Source organism: Chiloscyllium punctatum, chromosome 1 (genome assembly GCF_047496795.1).
Source record: "Chiloscyllium punctatum isolate Juve2018m chromosome 1, sChiPun1.3, whole genome shotgun sequence".
Taxonomy (NCBI): domain Eukaryota; kingdom Metazoa; phylum Chordata; class Chondrichthyes; order Orectolobiformes; family Hemiscylliidae; genus Chiloscyllium; species Chiloscyllium punctatum.
Window position 1 is genome coordinate 24895729 of NC_092739.1, and position 26673 is coordinate 24922401.

Sequence of the window (26673 nt, forward strand, 5' to 3'; positions counted from 1 at the left end):
TCACCCTAAACCTATGCCCTCTAGATCTGGACTCCCTGACCCCAGGGAAAAGACTTTGTCTATATATCCTATCCATGCCCCTCATAATTTTGTAAACCTCTGTAAGGTCCTCCCTCAGCCTCTGACACTCCAGGGAAAACAGCCCCAGCCTGTTTATCCTCTCCCTGGAGCTCAGATCCTCCAACCCTGGCAACATCCTTGTAAATCTTTTCTGAACCCTTTCAAGTTTCACAACATCTTTCCGATAGGAAAGGGATCAGAATTGCACACAGTATTCGAACAGTGGCCTAACCAATGTCCTGTACAGCTGCAACATGACCTCCCAACTCCTGTACTCAATACTCTGACCAATAAAGGAAAGCATACCAAACGCCGCCTTCACTATCCTATCTACCTGCGACTCCACTTTCAAGGAGCTATGAACCTGCACTTCAAGGTCTCTTTGTTCAGCAACACTCCCTAGGACCTTACCATTAAGTGTATAAGTCCTGCTAAGATTTGCTTTGCCAAAATGCAGCACCTCGCATTTATCTGAATTAAACTCCATCTGCCACTTCTCAGCCCATTGGCCCATCTGGTCCAGATCCTGTTGTAATCTGAGGTAACCCTCTTCGCTGTCCACTACACCTCCAATTTTGGTGTCATCTGCAAACTTACTAACTGTACCTCTTATGCTCGCATCCAAATCATTTATGTAAATGACAAAACGTAGAGGGCCCAGCACCGATCCCTGTGGCATTCTACTAGTCACAGGCCTCCAGTGTGAAAAACAACCCTCCACCACCACCCTCTGTCTTCTACCTTTGAGCCAGTTCTGTATCCAACTGGCTAGTTCTCCCTGTATTCCATGAGATCTAACCTTGCTAATCAGTCTCCCATGGGGAACCTTGTCGCACGCCTTACTGAAGTCCATATAGGTCACATCTACTGCTCTGTCCTCATCAATCTTCTTTGTTACTTCTTCAAAAAACTCAAATCAAGTTTGTGAGACATGATTTCCCACGAACAAAGCCATGTTGACTATCTCTAATCAGTCCTTGCCTTTCCAAATACATGTACATCCTGTCCCTCAGGATTCCCTCTAACAACTTGCCCACCACCGAGGTCAGGTTCATTGGTCTACAGTTCCCTGGCTTGTCTTTACTGCCCTTCTTAAACAGTGGCACCACGTTTGCCAACCTCCAGTCTTCCGGCACCTCACCTGTGACTATCGATGATACAAATATCTCAGCAAGAGGCCCAGCAATCAGTTCTCTAGCTTCCCACAGAGTTCTAGGGTACACCTGATCAGGTCCTGGGGATTTATCCACCTTTACCCATTTCAAGACATCCAGCACTTCCTCCTCTGTAATCTGGACATTTTGCAAGATGTCACCATCTATTTCCCTACAGTCTACATCTTCCATATCCTTTTCCACAGTAAATACTGTCTCCCTCGCTGTGTGTGTGTGTGTGTGTGTCTGTCTGTCTGTCTGTCTGTCTCTCTCTCTCGCTTTGTGTGTGTCTCTCTCTCGCGCGTACACTCTCTCTCACAGTGTTCTCTCTCTCGCTCTCTCTCTCTCTCTCTCTCTCTCTCTCTTGCTGTGTGTACTGGCTGATATGTTTTGCAACCTCAATTTCCTGCTTTCTCCCCTTGATTCCCTTACCATTCAAGAACCTGTCTTTCTTTGATACACTCAAAGACTTGGCCTCCACAATCTTCTGAGTTCCACGGGTTCATCACCCTCTGGCTGAAGAAATTCCTCCTCCTGTCTGTTCTCAAGGGTCCTCCCTTCACTCTGATGTTCTGCCCTCAAATGCTACTCTCTGCTACTGGTGAAAAGTCATCTCCACATCCACTCTATCCAGGCCTCTCAGTATTCTGTACATTTCAATCAGATCCTCCCCTCATCCATCGAAATCAAGAGTCAGCTGCTCCTCATATGACAAACCCTTCACTTCGGGATCATTCTTGTAAACCTCCTCAGGACACCGTCCAAGGCTAGCACATCCTGCCTGAGGCACAGGGCCGAAAACTACTCGCAGTATTCCCAATGCAGTCTGACCCGAGCATCATGGAGCTTCGGCAGTCTATCTGTACTCGTTTTATTCTAGCCCTCTTGACCTGATTGCTAATTTGCATTTGCCTTCCTCACTGCCAACTTCGCTTGCGTGTTAATCTTCAGACTAGTGCTCCCAAATCCCTTTGTGCTTCAGATTTCTGAACCCTTTCCCCGTTTAGAAAATCGTTTCTGCCTCTGTTCTTCCTACAACTTGCATCACCTCACACTTTCCCACATTGTACTCTGTCTGAGTCCTTCTGCAGCCTCCCTGCTTCCTCAACTACAGCCCCTGCAGCTTTCCCTCTTCCTTAGTGGGCTGCACGGTGGCACAGTGGTCAGCACTGCTGCCTCACAGCACCAGAGACCCGGGTTCAATTCCCGCCTCAGGCGACTGACTGTGTGGAGTTTGCACGTTCTCCCCGTGTCTGCGTGGGTTTCCTCCAGGTGCTCCAGTTTCCTCCCACAGTCCAAAGATGTGCAGGTGAGGTGAGTTGGCCATGCTAAATTGCCCGTAGTGTTAGGTAAGGGGTGAATGTAGGCGTATGGGTGGGTTATGCTTCAGCGGGTCGGTGTGGACTTGTTGGGCCGAAGGGTCTGTTTCCACACTGTATTCTGATTTATTCTAATCTAATCTTAACACTCCATCTAGCTTTGTGTCATCTGCAGAGTTGCCCTTTGTTCCTTGGTCCAGATCGTTAATGTATGACTTGAATAGTTGTGGTCCCAACACTGCCCTCTGCAGAACTCTAGTCACTTCCTGAAAGACCCCCCCCCCCCCCGCCACCACACACTTTCCCCTCATATTCTGGTCGGTCAGTCAGCCAATTCTCCATCCATGCCTTAGAAAATCATGAGAGGTGCTATATAAGTGCAGTCTTTATTTATTATTTTTGTAAACTTGTGTTTCAGTTTTTGTATTTTTTTTGCAGATTCAACATCTTCAGCTGCCACAGCCCCTGCTGCTTCTGATCCACGTCCGTTGAAGAGCAGTAAACCATTTGGTTACGCTTATCCAACTCTCCAGCCCGGCTACCAGAACGTAGCTCCTCCTTCGCATTCTGTCAGTCAGCCCACTGGCCCGGGATATTCTCCAGGGCCTCCACAGTTTACTGAAGTAAGACGTTTGTTTGTCCAATCCAGTTGGAAATGATCTTAGATTAGCCTCTTTGTGACCTGCATGTGCCCCTCCACTTAAAAAGGGGAATGTTTGGAAGTGGTTAGTCAGGGAGGTGGGAAAACATGGGGAATCTGTGGTATTTTCTTCCAGTTTAGCAGTAGTTTTTAAAGGATATCATTCTTTCATGGAATTGATTTTTGACATTCATAAACTGAAATCAATTATTTAACTCCAATTTAGCATATGTCTGTTCCTTGGCACTCTGGCATTTTAAGTTATGGAATAAGGAAAACTTAGTGAATCTAGACAGAAACATGAGGGATTGTGAAGCAGGTATTTTGACGGGCTGCAATCAAGTGATATCAGAGGAATCATAAACATTGACACGACCCTTTTGGACTGATTGACCTGTGTTATAATACCACCTGGTGGGACTATTAGACCGTTCGGATGCTGCAATGAGACCTGGTTTAATATATTATTTTTTGTGTTTTAGTGATGCGGTGGCTAGTCACTGACACATATTCACACAAGGCTGCAGATGGTCTTTAGCAACCGAACATTTAGTTAATCATACAAGAAATATGAAACCAAGTGATATATGTATATACTCGTAGTTCAAAACAAAATTAAAACTTGCTTTTCAGCACCATTTATAACAGGCACAAATCCAGGCAAATTTACACCTATATCTCTCAACAATTCAGAGGTTTATTTAACTGACCCCCCTCCAGGTTTTCTCCTGCAGAGCCAATTTGATCACTCCCTTCCAAGTCCACTTCCCTGAACTCCCGTCAAATCTGAGAACTAAAACTTTTTCAGTTTCAAAAACTTAGTTTCCATCGAAACTCTCCAGACTTGGAAAATTCGCAAACTAGATAACTTCTTCTGCGGTGACTGGTTTCATTGAACAGCTAGGAGAGACAAATAAACTTGGCTTCAGAGCTCATTTTTGGTGTTTTCTGCACTATCAAAAGGTTAATTGTGTTTGCCCTACCTGTCATAAAATCAAAAGTATAAACCATTTTCCATTGATAACGACAGAGTTATACGGTCATATGTTGCTCAGAAAGTATTGGACTTCAATCATTGTTTTAAAATGACTTGCTAATCCATCAGAGGACAAAATTGTAGGAGTAACCAAAATCCACCTTTTTAAAGCAATCCAAGTTCCAAGAAGGGCTTATGCCCGAAACGTCGATTCTCCTGTTCTTTTGATGCTGCCTGATCTGCTGCGCTTTTCCAGCAACACATTTTTAAACTCTGATCTCCAGCATCTGCAGTCCTCACTTTCTCCTAGAGAGAGTACTCCTACCATTACATCTGATTCTCCATTGCAGTTTGAAATTCCTAAGGATAGGAAGCATGCACACTTGTGATGCTATGGCAAGGACCGAAAGACATCACAGGTTCTAAAGAGAGACACTGCAAGATTGCAGACGGTGACACATCCCTCCCAGATCGTCTCAACGCCTTCTCTGCTGGCTTTGAGCAGAATTTCGGCGGAGAGGTAACACCTATTCCAACAGTCACTGCATCAGAGGTCAGATCAGTTTTCCTTCGTGTGAGTCCAAGGAAAGCGATGGGACCAGATGGAGTACCAGGCCGTGCACTCAGAGCATGTGCACATTAACTGGGAGAGGCTTTCTCTGACACCTTCAACCTCTCCCTGCAGCAGGCCACAGTCCCTGCCCATTTCAAGAGGGCCAACATCATCCCTGTGCCTAAGAAGGCTCATGCAGCATGTCTCAATGACTACCACCCAGTAGCCCTAACTTCAATGGTCATGAAGTGCTTTGAAAGGATGGTCATGGCATTAATCAACTCCAGCCTCCCCACTACTCTTGACCCACTCCAATTTGCCTATTGGACCAAGAGATCCATGTCAGATGCCATATAACTTGCCCTTCACTCCTCCCTAGAACATCTTAACACCAAGAACAGCTATGTAAGAATCCTACTCATTGACTACAGTTTAGCCTTCAACGCTATTATCCCCTCGAGACTGATTGCTAAACTTAGTGATCTCAGACTAAGCCCCACTCTCTGCAACTGGATCCTCCATTTCCTCACCCACAGGCCACAATCAGTGAAGATTGGGGATATTATTTCATCCTCACTAACACTCAACACTGGAGCCCCCCAGGGGTGCGTACTCAGCCCCCTACTGTACCCACTGTCTACCCATGACTGCGTCGCCAAATACCAGACTAATGCCATTTAAAAGTTTGCTGTTGACACCACCATAGTCAGTCGAATCTCCGATGACAAAGAAACAGACTACAGATGGGGCTGGAAGACCTGGAAAAATGGTGCACTGAGAACAACTTAACTCTCAATGCTGGCAAAACCAAGGAACTCACTATTGACTTTCAGCAGGATGTTGCACATTAACAGCACAGAGGTGGAACGAGTGGAGAGTGTCAACCTCCTCAGAGTGGTCACCCACAAGCTTTCTTGGACTCTTCATGTGGACATACTGGTTACAAAGGCCCAACAACAACATCTCTTCCTCAGGCAGCTAAGGAAATTTGGCAGGATGGCGAATACCCTTGCCAACATTTTATATGTGCGCCATCGAGAGCTTTCTGCCTGGTTGTATCAGTACCTGGTGTGGTAACTGTACCATTCAAGATCTGAGGCGGTTACAGAGCGTGGTGAACTTGGCCTGGACAAGCACAAAGGCCAACCTCCCGTCTATAGAATCCATCTACCAGGCCCCTTATCAAGGAATGCCGCCAGCATTCTCAAAGATCCATCCCACCCTGGCAATGTTTTTCTTCAACCTCTACCATCGGGGAGAAGGTACAGAAGCCTGAACGCATGCACCAGCTGGTTTAAAATTATGAAGAATGTGTTTAAAATTATGAAGAATGTGTATTACAGTGTTCTCTATTAAGCAGCCTTAATAGAGAACACATTTGATTTACTGTACCTTAATGGATCTGTTTTTCCATAAAACAGTTTGTTTCAATGTAACTTTATTATGAACGTACCTCAAATTTGCACACACTCATATTTTTCTCCACTTTCATATCAAAAATGAAGCTTGATATTGTGCGCATATTTCTGTCACGTCTAGACTGGAAATGCATCTTCAAGTTGCGCTGGAGTTAAATGGTATACATTAATTTTCTTTCTTTAAAATGTTTGGAAATCCAGGTCCAAATTTCAAGTAATTTTGTTTGACTCTGGCTTGCTGATCTTCAGGAGACCACATCCAGCATGACAAATATTATATGAAAATTTAACCAACATCTTTTTTGAAACTAGCTGCCTAAGACACATATAGAATTGTCCATTTTAGTGACCTGAAACTTTCTTGCAAAATCAAAATTGTTTGCAGTTCAATTTCCATACAGTTGTTTTGAATTGTAATTACAACATAGCCTTCAAACTGACGATCCTGTCTTTTGAGTGTTTACATAATCTACCAGAATTTTCTGTAATGATATTTCAGTAATAAAATTAATTGCTATTAAAGAGCCTGTATTTGATGAAATATTGTTGATCATGTTTTAGTTTATGGAAAATTGAATGCTGAAGTTTGAAATCTAAAATCAGATGAGATTGTCTTTCTTTTCCTAATTGCAGCCCTTTTCCAGTGTTGATCAGCTGTCGTCAAACATGGAGGGTCTAAACTCGCGGAATAAACGGCGGACCGAAGCTCTGAGGCAAGTCAGTCTCCTTCAAGAACGGGATATTCTTCCACCTGTTCCAAACATGATCCCTCAATCCAATTTAAGTCAAGAATTGAAAAAACTTAACTGCAGCCCGGAGTAAGTGTCATTTTTTTAACCAAAACGATTGTGTATTCTTGCAAGTGAAGCATGTTTGCAATCACCTGTGTTCTTCACGATTGAACTATGCCAAATATCTCTGGTATTGTAGTTGCTGAATTGCATTAAAGTTCTGCATTTTATGTTTTACCCCGTCCTAATATTGGTTTATATCTGAAATTGTAAAATCAAGGGAAAAAGCAAAATACAATCAAATGCAAATTAAACCTCGAAAATACTGGAAGTACGCAGACGTAGAGCAAGATAGAGTTCAAGTTACAGGTTGATATCCTTTTGTTGGAACTGAAAAGTCCCTTGTATTGGTTATAATTGGTTAGAGGGCGGCATGGTAACTCAGTGGTTAGCACTGCGGCCTCACAGCACCAGGGTCCCAGGTTCGATTCCAGAATGTCTGTGTGGAGTTTGCACATTCTCCCCATGTCTGCGTGGGTTTCCTCCGGGTGCTCCAGGTTCCTCCCACAATCCAAAGATATGCAGGTTAGGTGAGTCGGTCATGCTAAATTGCCCATAATGTTAGGTGCATTAGTCAGAGGGAAATGGGTCTGGTTGGGTTACTCTTCAGAGGGTTGGTGTGGACTGGCTGGGCCGAAGGACCTGTTTCCACACTGTAAGGAATCTAATCTATAATCATCAGTAGACAGAAAATTTGCAATTTGCCAAACTACTCGTGCTTCTTTAAAATGAAAATGAACTGCAAATGCTGAAGATCTGAAACAAAAACTGATAATTGCGAGACAAACTAGCCTGTCTGTGGAGAGAAAGCAGTTAACATTTCCATCGAGTTTCTCCAGCAATTTCGGTTTTTGCAGATGCTTCACTTCCAGGTTTGCAAGCCATAATACTGCCTTGTTATGGCCAATAACCAGTTTATGATTTGTGATTACATATTCATTCAAAGGTTGTTTTTAAATTCCAACTATGCAACTAAACTATATTTGTTTACAATTTGTGTGTGGGAATAAAAGATAAATTGTGCTATTCAAAGGGTAGAATTGTTTTGAGTTTGTGATACTCAATATTGTTAATTTCACTTTCTGACTGAGAGATGAAACTCCCAAGTCATCAAGGACTGTCAATGTTTTGCCATGCTCCACATTTTGCTTGTTTTCTAAGGAAAATGCAATCCAAATTACTGCCATGTAATGACTAAATTATTTGCATAAATAAATGGATTATTTTTGACATGTGGGATTTCTGAGTTCTGCAAATATCTTTGGGCAGGATCAAAGATCACATCATTATAAAAACTCTTGTTTAAAACCATGAATTTAAAAATGTACTGTTTCCTTTGAAACAAAAGAAAATTGTTTATTCGTTCATCTTTCGTGTTCAAGCAGGTTGTTGTTTTAATCATGTTTAAAAATCACATTTTTCCCCCTATGTACCCTTGGCATTTAAGCCACAGGCTACACTAATCGTTCCCATTTTTCCATAATTGAGCCCTGCTCTTATCATCTAGTAAATCCTAAATTTTCAAATGTGTTGTATCACTTTTTTTTTGGATTTTACTTATTAAATCAATCTCCTGACTAATTCTAGACCCAGTGTGTTCAATTCCTTGTTTCTTGGAAACTGTTTGATCTTTGGTTCCTGGGCATCACATTCGAACTGACGGGATATATTAATTTTTATGCTTGTTGCCACTTTTAAAGACCCTTCAGAAGAGAGACTGGGAAACCATGGCTCAGCTTTTGATATGTTGGGCACTACCACATAAATCTTAGCGTAATTAACAAGCCTCTTAAAGAAGTGCTCAGAAAGTGCACGCTATGGTGAATGAAACAGTGGTATAAAGCAAATTGTGGTTTTGAAGTTGCAACAAAATGTTTTGGGTATTTCATTGTGCTGTTGACACTTACTGACAAGAATGTCAGTCTCCTGAAGGAATGCGCCTTAGCTCGAGGAACACAAAGATTGATGATGATAGCGAAATTTTAAGCTTTATCTGGTGCTGAAGATGTATATGTCAGCAATGAGAAATGGCTGCTATAACATCTGTCAAATGGGTGTCATCCCTGTCTACTCTCCTAATTACAAATGTGTTGAGGCGTACAGCATAAACTTTTTCACTGACCATATTAAAAACGAAAGCCATCACTGGAAGCAACATATTAAGTAGAAAAACAATAAACTTTTTACCCTAGGCGTTATAATGGAGTTGTGCCTGATCTGACTATTTTGATGTTCTTCTTTTTCTCCCAGTTTATTCCGATGCACTCTGATGAATATCCCTCAGTCTCAGGCTTTGCTGAACAAAGCGAAACTTCCTCTTGGATTATTGCTTCATCCCTTCAAAGATCTGACGGTAATCACATTTTTAATTTGGTGTGCGCAATAGACTCCAGTGCCCTATACTATCTTTCATGGGCAACTGTCTTACTACATTGTTACTCCAAACCGTGAATATAACTCTCTTGCTGGCAATAATCGGATCAATCAATGCTGCCTCTTATTGTGATCAAGAATAGGCCACATGTTAATTTTTGTTCCATAATGTAAACCTGTCCGAGTAGAAGGATAGAAATTATGAAATGACTTTGGAAAAGTACCAATAAAGAAAATGAAAAGAATCTGCATGAGAAGCAATTTTGCAGAAGTCTACAATATTGTTCAAAGCATTCTATAATATTGGGCAAGCAGTAAGTTACTGCTTGCTTGGTTATTCATATTACCCACTAAATAAGATGGCCTCTTTTCTCAGAGTTTCTATCACTGAAGGCAAAATCAGTAAGATACTCCCTTTCTCTTCTCTATTTCAAATGAATAATAATTTTGGAATTTTGACAGCCATTATCATGGCTAGAAATGCTGCTCAAATGGAGAGAGGGGCTTAGTATGCAGCTCCCATTTCATCGTGTAGTTGTACTGCTTTTGAATTACAGTACTTCATGATCATATTTTTCTGTATTTTGGTTATTTTTTATGCCCGTGGCTAAAATTTAAATTTAATGAACATTTTTAAAAAGTCCTTGAATTTTCTCTATCCTTTTTAATCCTCCACACACTATTAAAAAGAGCTGGAACTTCACAATCCTTTTTAGGAAAAGTGTGACTATTCAGTTGTTTGTGTTTTTTGAAATACTAATCTTAATTTTCCTTACTTGGAGAGCCAGAATATAATGGTAAAAGGAAATCTCAGAGCAAATGTTTGAGCAGCCACTTTGGAAGGTTTCTTTTTAATGCTTTTCTGAATAATCTAAACAACCTCTACTCCGGTTCTTAAGGTTTATGCATCTAAATATTCAGGTCATAAGTAAGGAAAATAGCCACTGCATGTTTGAACCCTATTCAGTAAACACTATAATTTTGGACTGGTTTACTTCTGCTCAAGGGACTAAATAGGGCTTCATCATAAGTTGATTAATCAGCATTAAAATTGTTGGTAAATCTACCGCCACCCACTGAGAGGAACATTGTGTCTAATGGGCTTCACAGGCAAGTGAGCAAGCAAATGTGCCAGTGCATGAATTTCTTCTCATAGAATCGCTTTGGAGGTACTGTTAACAACATTTTATTTGCTTTGCCTAGTGTGTGGAATTACCTCTTACATGTTCTGGTTTAGTTGTTAGCAAAATTTTCTTTTTGTTGGTGAGCAGAGTTAGAATTTCTGCTCAATACTAATGATTGGTTTTATTAACAATTTAGCATTTGCCTGTGATTACTTCGAGCACCATTGTCAGATGCCGAACCTGCAGAACATACATTAATCCATTTGTATCCTTCCTTGATCAAAGAAGGTGGAAATGCAATCTGTGTTATCGAGTCAATGATGGTAAGTTAGCAAATATTCCTCTGTGGTTTAGCATCATTTGAGGCTATCCTAAGAAAAGAAAAATCATGAAATATTGGAATAATGCATGCAGTTCTGGATCCTTCCCATCGTAAGGGAGCTGTGAAACTTGATAGGGTTTGGAAAAGATTTACAAGGATGTTGCCAGGGTTGGAGGATTTGAGCTATAAGGAGAGGCTGGATAGGCTGGGCTGTTTTCCCTGGAACGTCAGAGGCTGAGGAGTGGCCTAATAGAGGTTTATAAAATCATGAGGGACATAGATAGGATAAATAGACAAGATATTTTCCCTGGGGTGGGGGAGTCCAGAACTAGAGGGCATAGGTTTAGGGTGAGACAGGAAAGATATAAAAGAGACCTGAGGGGGGACATTTTCACGCAGAGGATGGTGCATGTATGGAATGAGCTGCCAGAGGAAGTGGTGGAGGCTGGTACAATTACAGCATTTAAAAAGCATCTGGATGGGTATATGAATAGGAAGGCTTTAGAGGGATTTGGGCCCAGTGCTGGCAAATGGGACCAGATTAGATTAAGATATCTGGTTGGCATGGACGAGTTGGACTGAAGGGTCTGTTTCTGTGCTGTACATCTCTATGACTGTACGACTCTCTATGAAACAAGTCTGAAAAATAAAAGTTGTTGTGCAGGTGAAAAGTAAAGTGTCATTTGGATTGTTGAAAGTCTTGATTTATTTCATTCCAAAACCTTCATATGCCTGTCTTGCTTACTGTGACAAAAATAAGTCCATTTGTCTCCTTAATTTCACATTAATGTGTGATCATTTACCTCTGATCCTAGTATGCAAGTGTTTCTTTCCAAGAACAGTTTTATTTATCTTAATTAGAGATTCTGCTAAAAATGCACGAATAGCTAGGAAATAAGCTAAAAGTCAAGTCCTGATGGGTGATAATCTCTAAACAGAAAACATACTCATTTGATGTAGGGAGAAGCCAATTAGGAAAGTGAATGCATTGCATAAAGAATAGCATGGAAAGAAGAAATTTCATTTCTAGAACACTTGGTGGTGGTAGTAGTACTAGGACAGAGAGGGTCTGTACTCCGATGACAACTTGTACCTAAACTAGAATAGGACCTATCACCTAGAATGTAGAGCCAGTTATCTCTGATGGAATAGACTAGAAATTATATTAGGAGCAATATTAGATTAGATTACTTACAGTGTGGAAACAGGCCCTTCGGCCCAACAAGTCCACACCGCCCCGCTGAAGCGCAACCCACACCATACCCCTACATTTACTCCTTACCTAACACTACGGGCAATGTAGCATGGCCAATCCACCTAACCTGCACATCTTTGGACTGTGGGAGGAAACCAGAGCACCCAGAGGAAACCCACGCAGACATAGGGAGAACGTGCAAACTCCACACAGTCAGTCACCGGAGACAGGAATTGAACCCGGGTCTCTGGCGCTGTGAGGCAGCAGTGCTAACCACGGTGCCACCGTGCCGCCCTAATATCTCTTTTAAAAAGTGTAGCTTTGGCCAACTCTTTTTTTGCATTCTGTGGTCTCTTTGAATTTTTCTGTTTGCGTGCCTGTGTATTACTTCTCATAGTCTTTATTTGACAAGACCTGTACCTTTCTCACCAGCTGTGCAAATGAGCAGCTGCTTGGCATTACAGGAACATTAATTTGGAGTAAAAGTTTTACAAATTAATGACCTGTTTAGAACAACCTGCCATAGAAGATGGTAGAATTAGGACGCTAAACATTTTCAGACAGAGCATTTTAGGTGCAGCAGAACTATCCTTTGTTTTTTGGCTTGCTGTGCAAAGTCCTATTTACCAAAGAGACTGCATATTTAGAAGCTACTTGAATATATTTGGATAGATGAGTATATTGTATTTTTACACATTTTAAATTAAAACCTTTCTCTTTGATTTAAATCTTAGTACCTGAAGAATTTATGTATAATCCTTTGACGCGTTCATATGGTGAACCACACAAAAGGCCAGAAGTTCAAACGGCAACTGTGGAGTTTATTGCTTCTTCAGATTATATGGTAAAAATGCTGCATTCTAAAGAACCAAATGAACAGATATTGGCTATGAATTAATGAAAGTGGGTTGTTTATACATATCCTGTATTACAATAGAACTGTAAAAATATCAAGGTAAAATTAAATATTTGTATTTTGTGTGACTTAACTGTTCGCTGCATATATATTTCAATGCTCAGGTTATTTTCTTTGCAGCTGCGACCACCTCAACCTGCTGTCTACCTCTTCGTTTTTGATGTTTCCCATAATGCGGTGGAATCAGGATACCTGAACATTTGTTGTCAGTCATTGTTAGAAAACTTTGACAAGTAAGAGCATCTTTTTCCAAATCTACAAGTATAGCGCTTTAACAGGGATCTTTTCAAAGGCTTTGTGCCTGACAAGTTTATTGCAGTGCCTGTATTACAGGATAAATAAAGGGGAAGCTGTGGAAGTAATGTATTTGGATTTTCAGAAAGCATTTGCTAAGTAAGCTTATGTGCAATACCTTAAAATGATAAAAGCTCATTGACCTGGGAGTAGCATAAAGGATTGGCTAACAGAGAGTTTGGATAAAGAAGGCACTTTCAGGATAGCAGCCAGTTGAGTGCCACAGGGCTCAGTGCTGAGGCCCAATTATATGCAGTAATATTGATGACTTAATAATAGCAATGAAGGTACTCTTGCCAAATTTGCAGCAAACATTAAAAATAATGGGAAGCGAAAACAGTAAGGATAACAGTCTGCAGAGGGATAAAGACAGTTTAAGTATTTTTTAAATTAGTTTTTTAAATAGTGTTATTAATTAGTATGGGAATTAAAGGTTATTGGGATAAGGCAGGAAAGTGGAGATGAGAATCATCAGATCAGCCATGATCTCGCCATATAGTAGAAAAGACCTGATAGGTTGAATAGCTTACCCCTGCTTCTAAATCCTGTGATCTAATTTCTTCCCACATAATTTGATGAAATATGAAATTAGGTAACCTGGAAATGTCGTCTTGTGCACTTGTAATTCAGCTTTCTTTAATATAACCATAAAAAGTTGGAAATATGCAATGCAGCAGGTAGCCATCTGGCTCATTATGCCTACGTTAGCTGAGAAAGAAATATATAGCTTAATTCCATTTCTGGTTGTTAATCCAGAATCAGATAAGATCCAGCACTTTTAAGAGCACATGTAAGTTTGTTTTAAAATGCGGTGAGGATTTCTGTCTCTACCATACTTTTTAAAACACAGTTCAAGACAACACCATCCTCTGATTTAATACAACGCTTCAAATGTTATAGCTTGTGTTTCTGCAGTTCATCTTAAAGTGAATTTTTAATCTTTATTTGAAACTTAATTTCCTTACTATAATATAGCTCTTGTCTAGTTTTTAAATATCCCATAATAGATCTAATTGTTAGTACAATTTCTTGGTAGTGATTTATGAAGTATCAGTATTTGATTGTATGTGCTGCTTTTTAAGCGTCTGACCAAGGTTATATTTTCTAACATATATAAATAAATATATCTTTAAGGTTGCCTGGAGATTCAAGGACCAAAATAGGATTTATTACATTTGATAGCACAATTCATTTCTTCAACTTGCAGGAAGGCTTGTCACAACCTCAAATGCTGATTGTGTCAGATATTGAAGGTAAGACTAAAAAAACATATTGTGATTATAATCAAATATTGGTGTATTTGTGAAGTTGTGACAGTAAACAGTTCAGAAATGAGAATGAAATTAGTCCACTTCAGTGATGAACTATAGACAGTTTGTACATCTAAATGAAAATTTAATTTCTAATGCAGACTTTGGGGCAGTTAAGTTGAATAATGATTCAGCAAGCTTGGAAAAATCAGTATGATTTCACAGTAATTTAGTCAACAAAAATATACATTTTTGTCAATGTAAAATTCACATAACTTGACTAATATTTCCATGGTGTTTCAACCTGAATTCACTAGATCTGTTGAAAGCATACTTTATAAAGTAAGTTTTAGTCTGAATACTGCTGCCGGTTGGTACTGGTTAGTACGATATTGCTCCATGTTTCAAAACCAGTTTTGCTACTGTTTTCAGGGGAACTGATCAAATTGACAATATCTCACCACATAATGCTGAAAGTTTAGATGAGTACTGAAATTAAGCATAATGCATACCCCTCTATTGAAACAAAGTGTTAGACAAAATAAGTATCCGACCTCATCACAGAAACAACAGTAGTGAAAATCAAACTTAGTAGATTTATAAGACCAGTACCTAGAAGAGGTGTTGTAGTGACCCTTCTTCACTGCACTCTGGGATAGTAGCAGTGAATTGAACATCTATCCTCCTGTCTACTTACAGCGTAATCAGTAATTTACATAGGCTTACTGTTATCCTTTTGCTTTTGTATTCACTGTCTTTATTGAATCAAGACAGTATCCTTTATTTTCATTAAGTTGTCCTCTCATTTTACGATTTGAGTCTATACATCAAAAATCAGTTATCTTCTATATTATCTTTTTAATGGTTTAATACTTAACAAGGAAATCCATAGATGGGCGGCACAATGGCACAGTGGTTAGCACTGCTGCCTCGCAGCGCCAGAGGCCCGGGTTCAATTCCTGCCTCAGGCGACTGACTGTGTGGCGTTTGCACATTCTCCCCATGTCTGCATGGATTTCCTCTGGGTGACCCTTAGGTGAATTGGCCATAGTGTTAGGTGAAGGGGTAAATGTAGGGGAATGAGTCTGGCTGAGTTGCGCTTCAGCGGGTTGGTGTGAACTTGTTGGGCCGAAGGGCCTGTTTCCACACTGTAAGTAATCTAATCTAATCTAATCTAATGTCTTTGTCACTAAGTTGAGACTGTCAGTTCTCTGCTCTTGCTTCATCTACTCCATTACCATAAATGGATGTCAAACCAAGTTCTCTTCTGATCTTCGCTGAAAATGTGTTGCTGGAAAAGCACAGCAGGTCAGGCAGCATCCAAGGAACAGGAGAATCGAAGTTTCGGGCATCAGCCCTTCTTCTGAAGAAGGGCTGATGCCCGAAACGTCGATTCTCCTGTTCCTTTGCTGCCTGACCTGCTGCGCTTTTCCAGCAACACATTTTCACTCTGATCTCCAGCATCTGCAGTCCTCACTTTCTCCTCTTCTGATCTTCACGCTGTTTCTTCGTTCTGTAAAATCTTTTTTGAAAAGAAAACCACATATCAGCTTCTCTTCGCATAATTTCATCCTTTATTCCTCTTTTGTTTAAACCTGTGCTTTCTCAAAAGAGTCCTTGAATGTCTTATTAGCTTCTTTACAACTTGTTTACATCGTCCCTCTCCCTCAGGATGAAATAGTCCAAACTCAAGTTGCCGATAATACCCCTTGTAACTATGATGCATTTTTTCCATCACCACCTCATTCAGGTCTATCCTAGCTCAGCTCTGTTCTTACCCAATCAAAAGTAGTTGAAAAGCTCCAGAAATTATTTCTTTTCTTCTGCCCATGTATCTCTGGAATTGCCCCAAGATTCTATGTTTGATCCTGTCCTGTTCCACTCTGTATGCTAATCCTTAGTTACATTATCTGCGAACATCTTCCACATGTCTTCTGACAATTCCTAGCTCACCCCTCTGCCACTTCTATGGGCAGTCACGCCGTCATAATTGACAGACTTCTTTTTTCCCGCTAACATTACCCACTTTCATCCTTACTTCAACCCGTTTTCTGAAAATTGCCTGTTTCCTAATCTGACAATTGAAGTATTCTCATAGCCAGTCTCTGATCCTTCAATTGATGTCAAACCATAGTTAGTTAATTTTGCTGACAGCAGGACCTTTGATCAGTGTAACATGGGTTTGCTGTATCAAGAGTGTCTCATCTGCTACTGTAGGTAATGCAGCCCAGATGGGAAACTTTGTTATCAGTCAAAATTTGTATTCTTTGCACAAAAATTGATGAAAGCTTTCTTCTGCAGATATCTTCCTACCTACTCCAGACAGCTTGATGGTAAACCTACATGAAAGCAAGGAGGTAGGCAAGAACTTGTGATTAAAATTTAGCATCCTTCCTTTTTTTTGTAACAGAAAAGGTCCTGAATACTATGGTAACCTTTTTTTAAGTATGTTCAATCAATTTCAGCTAATGGCAATCTGCTGCTTTACTGAAAATAGCTACTACAATGGGCAAAGGTTAATAAAGTGGACGCAGACATGTGTCAACTTGAATCAGTTAATGGAGTTCTTAACGCTGTGAGATGTCATTTAAAATCCAAATCCAGGGCTTGGGTTTGTCGCTGGCATTTTGTTGTAATTTAAGAGGAACAGAATCCTGCATTGTAGTCCTTTAGATACGCCAAATGTCACCCAATTTTGGTGCAAGGTTAATGCAAAAGACCCTGGGTACATTTCAAAGAAAAGAAATTCTCCCTAGTACTTTCCCATCATCAAAAACAAACAGATTAATAGGTACTATGTATGATTATTGATGGTGGTTTTTAATGTTTGCTCAGTGGCTTCTCTATTTGTCTGCTTTCAATGCTGTATAAAAGTAACTTGGTGACTGTGCTTTGAGATGTTTCAGTAATGGGAGCTATGTAAATCCAAATGTTTATTTTTCTCTTCTTATGGGCGCATGGTGGCTTAGTGGTTATCACTGCTGCCTCACACGCCAGAGACCCGGGTTCGATTCCAGCCTCGGCAACTGTCTGTGTGGAGTTTACACATTCTATGCGTGGGTCTCCTCTGGGTGCTCCAGTTTCCTCCCACAATCCCACAGGTTAGGTGAACTGGCCACGCTAAATTGCCCATCGTGTTCGGGGCAGTGTAGGTCAGGTGTGTTAGTCAGGGATAAATATAGGATAATAGAGTAATCTAATCTAATTATAACAGTGTTTGTTAGACTTGTGCAACAGTACTGAGCTGCCAGGTGGTGTCCTCGAATGCTGCCTGAACTGCTGTGCTCTTCCAGCACTACTCATCCAGAATCTGGTTTCCAGCATTTGCAGTCATTGTTTTTACCTAATCTATTCTAATGTTTACAACAAATAGATGCAAATAATTAGCAAGGACCAGAGTCTAGCTCCTTTTATTAACAAATCCATTTTAACTGGTTCCAAGCAACTATACCACATCTGGCATCAAGACAGTTAGAATCGAGTACAGGCAACTGGTTTTCTGAATTTGAACCTGCAACCCACATACCTGAGCAATCAAGCGTTACTGTTACTTTGTCAGCTAGAGGGGTTCATAATGCTAAGGAACATGAAAATAGATAGCTCTAGATAGAAATGTAGCACCTAGGAAAACCAATTTGAATGTCACATACACATGCAGTAACTCACTCATGATTGAATCTTTGTAATAGAATTGCTATCAGTCCTCAATTGTGTAAGGAACTGTAAATTAAAATGCAATTCAGAGGCACAACAAGGTACATAAACCAGTAAATAGAATGCTACAGGGAATATCAGAACCTATGAGAAGTTCTGGTCAATGAGTATCTCTAATATCTGTCTCCTTGGCTGCACTACATGGTATTTGAAAAGAGGGAAGATCACAGGCCAAAGACAGATAGACGAGGTAAACTTGCTTACTGGATTAGTGGTACTGGAAGAGCACAGCAGTTCAGGCAGCATCCAACGAGCAGCAAAATCGACATTTCGGGCAAAAGCCCTTCATCAGGAATAAAGGCAGTGAGCCTGAAGCGTGGAGAGATAAGCTAGAGGAGGGTGGGGAGAGAGTAGCATAGAGTACAATGGGTGAGTGGGGGAGGAGATGAAGGTGATAGGTCAAGGAGGAGAGAGTGGAGTGGATAGGTGGAAAAGGAGATAGGCAGGTCGGAAAAGTCCGGACAAGTCAAGGAGACAGTGCTGAGCTGGAAGTTTGAAACTAGGGTGAGGTGGGGGAAGGGGAAATGAGGAAGCTGTTGAAGTCCACATTGATGCCCTGGGGTTGAAGTGTTCCGAGGCGGAAGATGAGGCGTTCTTCCTCCAGGCGTCTGGTGGTGAGGGAGCGGCGGTGAAGGAGGCCCAGGACCTCCATGTCCTCGGCAGAGTGGGAGGGGGAGTTGAAATGTTGGGCCACGGGGCGGTTTGGTTAATTGGTGCGGGTGTCCCGGAGATGTTCCCTAAAGCGCTCTGCTAGGAGGCGTCCAGTCTCCCCAATGTAGAGGAGACCACATCAGGAGCAACGGATACAATAAATGATATTAGTGGATGTGCAGGTAAAACTTTGATGGATGTGGAAGGCTCCTTTAGGGCCTTGGATAGAGGTGAGGGAGGAGGTGTGTGCACAGGTTTTACAGTTCCTGCGGTGGCAAGAGAAAGTGCCAGAATGGGAGGGTGGGTCGTAGGGGGGTGTGGACCTGACCAGGTAGTCACGGAGGGAACGGTCTTTGCGGAAGGCGGAAAGGAGTGGGGAGGGAAATATATCCCTGGTGGTGGGGTCTTTTTGGAGGTGGCGGAAATGTCGGCGGATGATTTGGTTTAAGCGAAGGTTTGTAGGGTGGAAGTTGAGCACCAGGGGCGTTCTGTCCTTGTTACGGTTAGAGGGGTGGGGTCTGAGGGCGGAGGTGCAGGATGTGGACGAGATGTGTTGGAGGGCATCTTTAACCACGTGGGAAGGGAAATTGCGGTCTCTAAAGAAGGAGGCCATCTCGTGTGTTCTATGGTGGAACTGGTCCTCCTGGGAGCAGATACGGCAGAGGCGGAGAAATTGGGAATACGGGATGGCATTTTTGCAAGAGGTAGGGTGGGAAGAGGTGTAACCCAGGTAGCTGTGGGAGTCGGTGGGTTTGTAAAAAATGTCAGTGTCAAGTCGGTTGTCACTAATGGAGATGGAGAGGTCCAGGAAGGGGAGCGAGGTGTCAGAGATGGTCCAGGTAAATTTAAGGTCAGGGTGGAATGTGTTGGTGAAGTTGATGAATTGCTCAACGTCCTCGCGGGAGCACGAGATGGCGCCAATGCAGTCATCAATGTAGCGGAGGAAGAGGTGGGGAGAGTTGCTGGTGTAAGTACGGAAGATCAACTGTTCTACGTAGCCAACAAAGAGACAGGCATAGCTGGGGCCCATACGTGTGCCCATGGCTACCTCTTTGGTCTGGAGGAAGTGGGAGGATTCAAAGGAGAAATTGTTAAGGGTGAGAACCAGTTCGGCCAAACGAATGAGAGTGTCAGTGGAAGGGTACTGTTGGGGACTGGGCGCCTCCTAGCAGAGCGCTTTAGGGAACATCTCCGAGACACCCGCACCAATCAACCAAACCGCCCCGTGGCCCAACATTTCAACTCCCCCTCCCACTCTGCCGAGGACATGGAGGTCCTGGGCCTCCTTCACCGCCGCTCCCTCACCACCAGATGCCTGGAGGAAGAACACCTCATCTTCCGCCTCGGAACACTTCAACCCCAGGGCATCAGTGTGGACTTCAACAGCTTCCTCATTTCCCCTTCCCCACCTCACCCTAGTTTCAAACTTCCAGCTCAGCACTGTCTCCTTGACTTTTCCGACCTGTCTATCTCCTTTTCCACCTATCCACTCCACCCTCTCGTCCTTGCCCTATCACCTTCATCTCCTCCCCCACTCACCCATTGCACTCTATGCTACTTTCTCCCCACCCCCACCCTCCTCTAGCTTATCTCTCCACGCTTCAGACTCACTGCCTTTATTCCTGATGAAGGGCTTTTGCCCAAAACATTGATTTCGCTGCTCGTTGGATGCTGCCTGAACTGCTGTGCTCTTCCAGCAACACTAATCCAGTATTTGGTTTCCAGCATCTGCAGTCATTGTTTTTACCAAGGTAAACTTGCTTCCCTATCCAAAATCCGGTTCAAGTCATCAACTAAAGCTATCAACAATATTTGCTTCATGGGGATTCTATTTGACATGTATTTCCTCACTGTAGTAACAAGTAATTATTATGGTAAAATTCACACAGATTTGAACCCAACCCACTTATTGTAGTCAAGGTTGATTCAGTTTGCTCTCAGCAGGCAAATTAAAATCAGTTTAAACCTATAACTCTACTAACACCTGCTGTCAGCCAGATTTGAGGAAAACAACATGTGAAACCTGCCAGGTAAAAGGGGGATTAGATTTATCAAGCCTTTACAGAAATTCACAGGCCAGGAGTAGGGGGAGCATCTTACACTGGTCCACTCAGCTAATCCTGTAAATCCATAAACTGCAATTCTAATATTTGTGACCCCTTCAGAATTTTGTCCAAGCTGCTGCCACCATAATCTTCTGTGATGCCCACAATTACCGAGCTATAAAGTTTCTTGATAAATATCAAAACCCATTGTATCTTATCTCTTGGAAAGTGCAGGGATTTCCTAATGGTGTCATCAGGTGTGAATGAACCAGAGGCTTCTGTCAAGGAGTCAACTTAGGTTGTTCCTCCTCCTTTATAGACTTGTGTTATGACCAATTTTCTTAGAATGAAGTATCATAAAGTAGCTGTGGAAAGCGTTTATTAATATGTATAATTTATTATTTAATTTCAGCATGCTATAGATTTGGTGCAGTCAAATGCATTAATGCCTTGTGCCTGGGGGGAGCAATTTGTTTCTCCAATGTCTATGTAGGTGGGTGTATGGTAAAACAATACCTAATTTATGTCTTTAATGCACTGATTACAACTCCTGAAATATTAATTACAGCTGTTAAGACAAACCCTGGAGAATAAATCTTGAGGAAAAATGAAAGATGATAGATATTCTTCCAAGTTAGCTTGCATGAACAATGCAGCAATTATACTCTTTGTTCCTGAGAAAGCTCTGTGTTGTCCTGTATCACGTAAGAATCAAAAGACTGCCACACGTTCTGTTGAACTGTAAAGTCCATGCAACTGTCTTGACAGTCAGTGTTAGGCTAAAACTTTGAAATTCTGTCTTCTATAATAAAACAAGTTCACATTCTATGAGTAGTTAACTTAGTTTCTTATCAATCACGCTAAGAAAAATTCACAAACGCTTTAGATTTCTCTTCAGATATTTTAAGAAGTGTTAAAATTGAGATTTAGCTTTCAAACACATTTTGAGAGCAAAACTGAAGTAATGACAAAAAGACCAAACTTTTACCAAAGATCCTAGTCCTTGTCGTATTAGAATCTCAACAGTGTGGAAACGGGCTCTTCGGCCCAACAAGTCCATACCAATCCTCCGAAGAGTAACCCTGCCAAACCCATTCCCCTACCCTATACTTACCCCTGACTAATGCATTTAACGCTATGGGAAATTTAGCATGGCCAATTCACCTGACCTGCACATTTTTGGACTATGGGAGAAAACCCACGCAGACACTTGGAGAACGTGCAAACTCCACACAGGTAGCTGCCCGAGGCGGGAATCCAACCTGGGTCCCTGGTGCTGAGAGGCAGCAGAGCTAACCACTGAGCCATCGTGCTACCCAAAATTTTATTATATTTAATTAAATCCTAGTAGAGTAAGATAAATATGCTCCTATTTAAAGAAACAACTTCTTTATATATTGACAAAAGCTGTCATGGAAGCAGGGAAGTCAGTTTACCATGCTGCTTCCTTCTTTGTAAATTGTGCAGAAATCCACTGTATATGGTGTTTGATGTAGGGATTTTTACAGTTGTTAGGGAACTAGAAAACTGGATTAGAAAACTGAAATAAAATTGTATCTATTTGGACTGTAAACACTTTAAAGTGTTTGCCATTTTCTGGTCTTAATTGCACATCAGACTATTTCATAAAGAAAATTATCCAAATATATAATGAAAGCAATATAGATAAACTTTAAAAAGAATTTCACATTTCATTTAAAAATGTATCAGTTAATACAATATTTTGCGTAGCAGTCTTACTGGCTGAGAAGTATTGCAAATTGGACAATAATCTCATTGTTGATCATATTGTTTAGCATAACTTTGCTGGAATTACACACAAAATTTTGGTCATTAGATGAACAGTACAATGAAAAATTTGCAGTAAATTGAAAAGGATTAACTTTTTTAGTGTCCCACAATGATTGCAGAATGTTAATGTTTAATGAGCATGGATTAAGAATTAGAACCTGGATAAGAATTGCCACTGTCGTCCCCATTTAAGCAGCTTGGTTTTATTTCTTTCGTATATGATTTGGTAAGTTTAATTCCTATTCTCCTTGACCCTTATCAAACAGTGTTTGGCAGCATCCGAGGAACAGGGGAGTCGAAATAACTGTTGAGGTGTAAGTGGCAATGACTATGCAACATTATTTTTATTCTGTCTTTGCCTGTTAACCATGTGTACTCACTTATAGCTCACTTCTCCTCCTTCCACTATGACCCACAAATTGTGCCTCTACCACTGCACAACTCCTCAACGTTGAGGAGACAGGACACCAACTTGCAGAATGTTTCATAGTACATCTCTGGGACACGTGCACTAAGCAACCCCACTGCCCTGTGACCGAATACTTTAACTCCTCTTCCCACTCTGCCAAGGATGTACAAATCCTGGGCCGCCTCCATCAGCAAACTCTAGCCACCCGACACCTGGAGGAGGCGTGCCTCATCTTCTGCCTTGGGACCCTCCAACCACATGGGATCAATGTGGATTTCATCAATTTCTTCATTTTCCCTGCCCCACCTTATTCCAGATCCAATCTTCCAACTCGGCACTAGCCTCTTGAACTGTCCAGCCTGTCCATTTTCCTTCCCACCTATTTGCTCAACCCTCCTCTCTGACCTATCACCTTTACCCCATCTTCATGTAAGTATCGCATTTCCAGCTACCTTTGCCTCCCTCCTCCTTCCCCCCCCACTGCCCCCTCCCTGATCCATTTATCTCTCAGCCCCCTTGGGCCACCCCTTCGTTCCTGATGAAGAGCTAATGCTCAAAACATCGACTCTCCTGCTGTTCAGATGCTGCCTGACCAGCTGTGCTTTTCCAGCACCATACTTTTTGACACAATTTAAATCAGCCGACTTGATCTGTATGATTCAGCTACTCACTGGTTAAACTTACTGACCTACCAAGGGACCACTTTATATATTTCTAACAATCTGAGTTTATACGAAAGAAAATGTCCCTATTATGCATAAACAAAATTGTTTCACACCAGTGCCCATTGGGATTTTTGTTATACATAAGCAAAATAATTATGTTTTTTTTGTGTCAATAAATCAATGTTGTCTTCTCTACTGACAAAAGCACCGACGCAGTAAATTCTGTGAAAGCACTAAAAAGAATCACTCAATACTTAACAGGTTCTAATGCAGAAAAAAGTCATTTTTTTAGAAGAACAAAAAACAAAAATTAAAAAAATGCTGTTTCATTTCCCCAGTGTGTAATTACTGTTGGAGGCAGCTGTTTTATTGGTTCCGTGTCTTTCTGTTTGTGTTTGATGACTTCTTGTTGTGATGAAGGCATCATCTGGCATATCCAAACCCGCTGCTTTTCCCTTACCTCCTGTCCAATAGCATAACGACACAGCATGGTATTCCTCACCTTGTTTTTTGGTTCATGAAACATTCTGACCCATTTTTTATTGCTGAGGGAATTTGTACAGTAATCCACTGTCCCAGCAGAATTATCTTGAAGTGATGTATATTATTGAATGTCCCCTTTCAGATCTGCTACACAGAATGTATGGAAAAATCACTGATATATTGCCATGCTTCTTCATTGTAGCATTTCCATAATTTTTAAATATCAGATAGATGATTCTGAGGAAAAATGTAATGATTGCTGTAAATCTTTACTGAACATCTGTTAGCAAACTGTATAAAATGTGTTTTTTTTTGTCCTGAAAAAATTGTGTTTTGTTTTCTTTGTAGCTTATTAAAGATTTACTGAAAGTATTGCCGACAATGTTCACCAACACAAGAGAAACCCATAGTGCACTGGGCCCAGCTTTGCAGGCTGCATTTAAACTTATGTCTGCAACTGGGGGACGCATCTCTGTATTCCAAACACAGCTACCATCCATAGGTGTCGGTTGTCTTCAATCAAGGGAAGACCCTAATCAGAGATCCACCGCAAAGGTAATTGGCTTTTGATCTCAGATAGGAAAAAAAATCTTATTGTAACATACAGATGATTGTGCATCACTGTACACACCTGTTTTTGGGCCTGAGCAGCTCTGAGTAATCTCTGGATTCTCTGAGGCCTTAGAGCAATCAGTACAGAATGGATATGTAATTAGATGGGAAGCAGAACTCTACAATAATTGCTATTCTTTAGAGGTAAGGTTGCCAGTTCCAGTTGGGATTATTCCTCGGGAATTATTGCTGCGGTCTGAAATATTACTATGTTTATTAAACTGATTGCTCGGCCATATGAATGATTCCGTACTGTAGAAATGTTTCCTCGATTAAACACGGATGTGGAGGTACATGTAAACTTATGGTCTATATGCTATAGGTAAGGGTGAGCATGCTCAATGTAAATGGCCCATAGATGTTTCATCTGTTCCAAAGAACCCCTTGATTGCTTGGTTAACTTGTGAAATGATCAGTCAGTCACCCAGGCATTGCTGCTGGTAACCTGGAAGTAAAGAACTTTTGCTTTCTGATTCAACACAGCATTTTTTGGAATGGTTGCACTTGACTTCCACAGGAACACCCATCCTGGCTGTCACTGATCTTACCTGGACTGCCTGTGGGTTTGATGGAGAGGCAGTTTGTTGCACTGTCTAGAGTTATCACAGGGCAATAGTGTTAGCAGCAAGCGAACTTGCTTTGCCTGCCCTGCTTGCTCTGTTGGCAAAAAAATTCAGAGTCATATTTTACATTAGATTAGATTAGATTACTTACAGTGTGGAAACAGGCCCTTCGGCCCAACAAGTCCACACCGCCCCGCCGAAGCGTAACCCACCCATACCCCTACATCTACATTTACCCCTTACCTAACACTATGGGCAATTTAGCATGGCCAATTCACCTGGCCTGCACATCTTTGGACTGTGGGAGGAAACCGGAGCACCCGGAGGAAACCCACGCAGACACGGGGAGAACGTGCAAACTCCACACAGTCAGTCGCCTGAGGCGGGAATTGAACCCGGGTCTCAGGCGCTGTGAGGCAGCAGTGCTAACCACTGTGCCACCGTGCCGCCCACATGTGTGAACATGACAAGCATGTAGTTGATGAATGTGACTTTAATTTTTGCCCAGTCCATTTTATAGACTAATGGTGGAAGACAAGGATATTTCAGGTGTTTCAGCCGATATTTAGAATGAGAATTAGATTTTATTGTCATGTGTACTTGAGGACAAGAGTACAGTGAAAAGTGTACAAGTTGCCATTTTCCTGCACCATCTCAGAATACAAAACACAGGATTAAAAAATAGAAGCAGAAATAAAAGAAAAGGAAATATCCAGATCACTCCACCCCCTCAGCCATGAGGCCTTGCTGCCAGAAAAACAGCCACAAAGTCCATCCCATAGTCTGCAAACACTCGGGTGCCACAAAACCCTGCACACCACCATAGCCAGGACACCACCACCTTTGCCGTCAGGTACCAGGGACCAGCCATGTCCTTAAGCCATGCCCCTGCCACTGGAACCGTGTTGCCATTCTTAGGTGCCATTTTGCCTCCACCGATTGTCGTTGCCGTGAGTGCGCTGGGCTGATCTCAGCAATGCAGCTGCTGCTAAAACTGCTGGGCCATGAACTGGTCCCAGATTTGACACTGGACCCATCATGCTGACGCCATTGGTGCCTCATTCTGGCTTTTATTGATGCCACTGCCACCTCTGGGATTGCCATTTCAGCGTAGAAATCCGCTGCTGCCAATACTCTGGGAAGGAACTGCTCCTGCTTTTCTTCCTTTTGTCCCATGCTAATGAGTAACTTTTCACATAGAACCATGTTCACCTTGACTGAATCCAAGTCCTGACAACTTTCTGCTTAAGGAAAATGTCTTGCACTATTCCTCCTCATTGTTCCTGTGCTGATCTAAATTTATTCAACTTATCAATCTTTCCTTGCTGACCGTGACAAAACACGTCATAAGCTCT

At 41.7% G+C, this 26673-nt stretch overlaps 1 protein-coding gene across 5 annotated transcripts in view; it reads left to right on the forward strand.

Annotated features, from left to right (window-relative positions):
- LOC140482401 (protein transport protein Sec24B-like) overlaps positions 1-26673 on the forward strand; it is a 115769-nt gene that overhangs the window by 65197 nt on the left and 23899 nt on the right. For all 5 annotated transcript variants that reach the window (XM_072579913.1, XM_072580076.1, XM_072580119.1 and 2 more), the window contains 9 exons: positions 2972-3156; positions 6754-6938; positions 9162-9264; positions 10605-10731; positions 12660-12769; positions 12962-13074; positions 14270-14388; positions 16687-16742; positions 24492-24698. In XM_072579913.1, the coding sequence (XP_072436014.1) occupies positions 2972-3156; positions 6754-6938; positions 9162-9264; positions 10605-10731; positions 12660-12769; positions 12962-13074; positions 14270-14388; positions 16687-16742; positions 24492-24698 (1205 nt within the window). The remainder of the gene's footprint in view (positions 1-2971; positions 3157-6753; positions 6939-9161; positions 9265-10604; positions 10732-12659; positions 12770-12961; positions 13075-14269; positions 14389-16686; positions 16743-24491; positions 24699-26673) is intronic.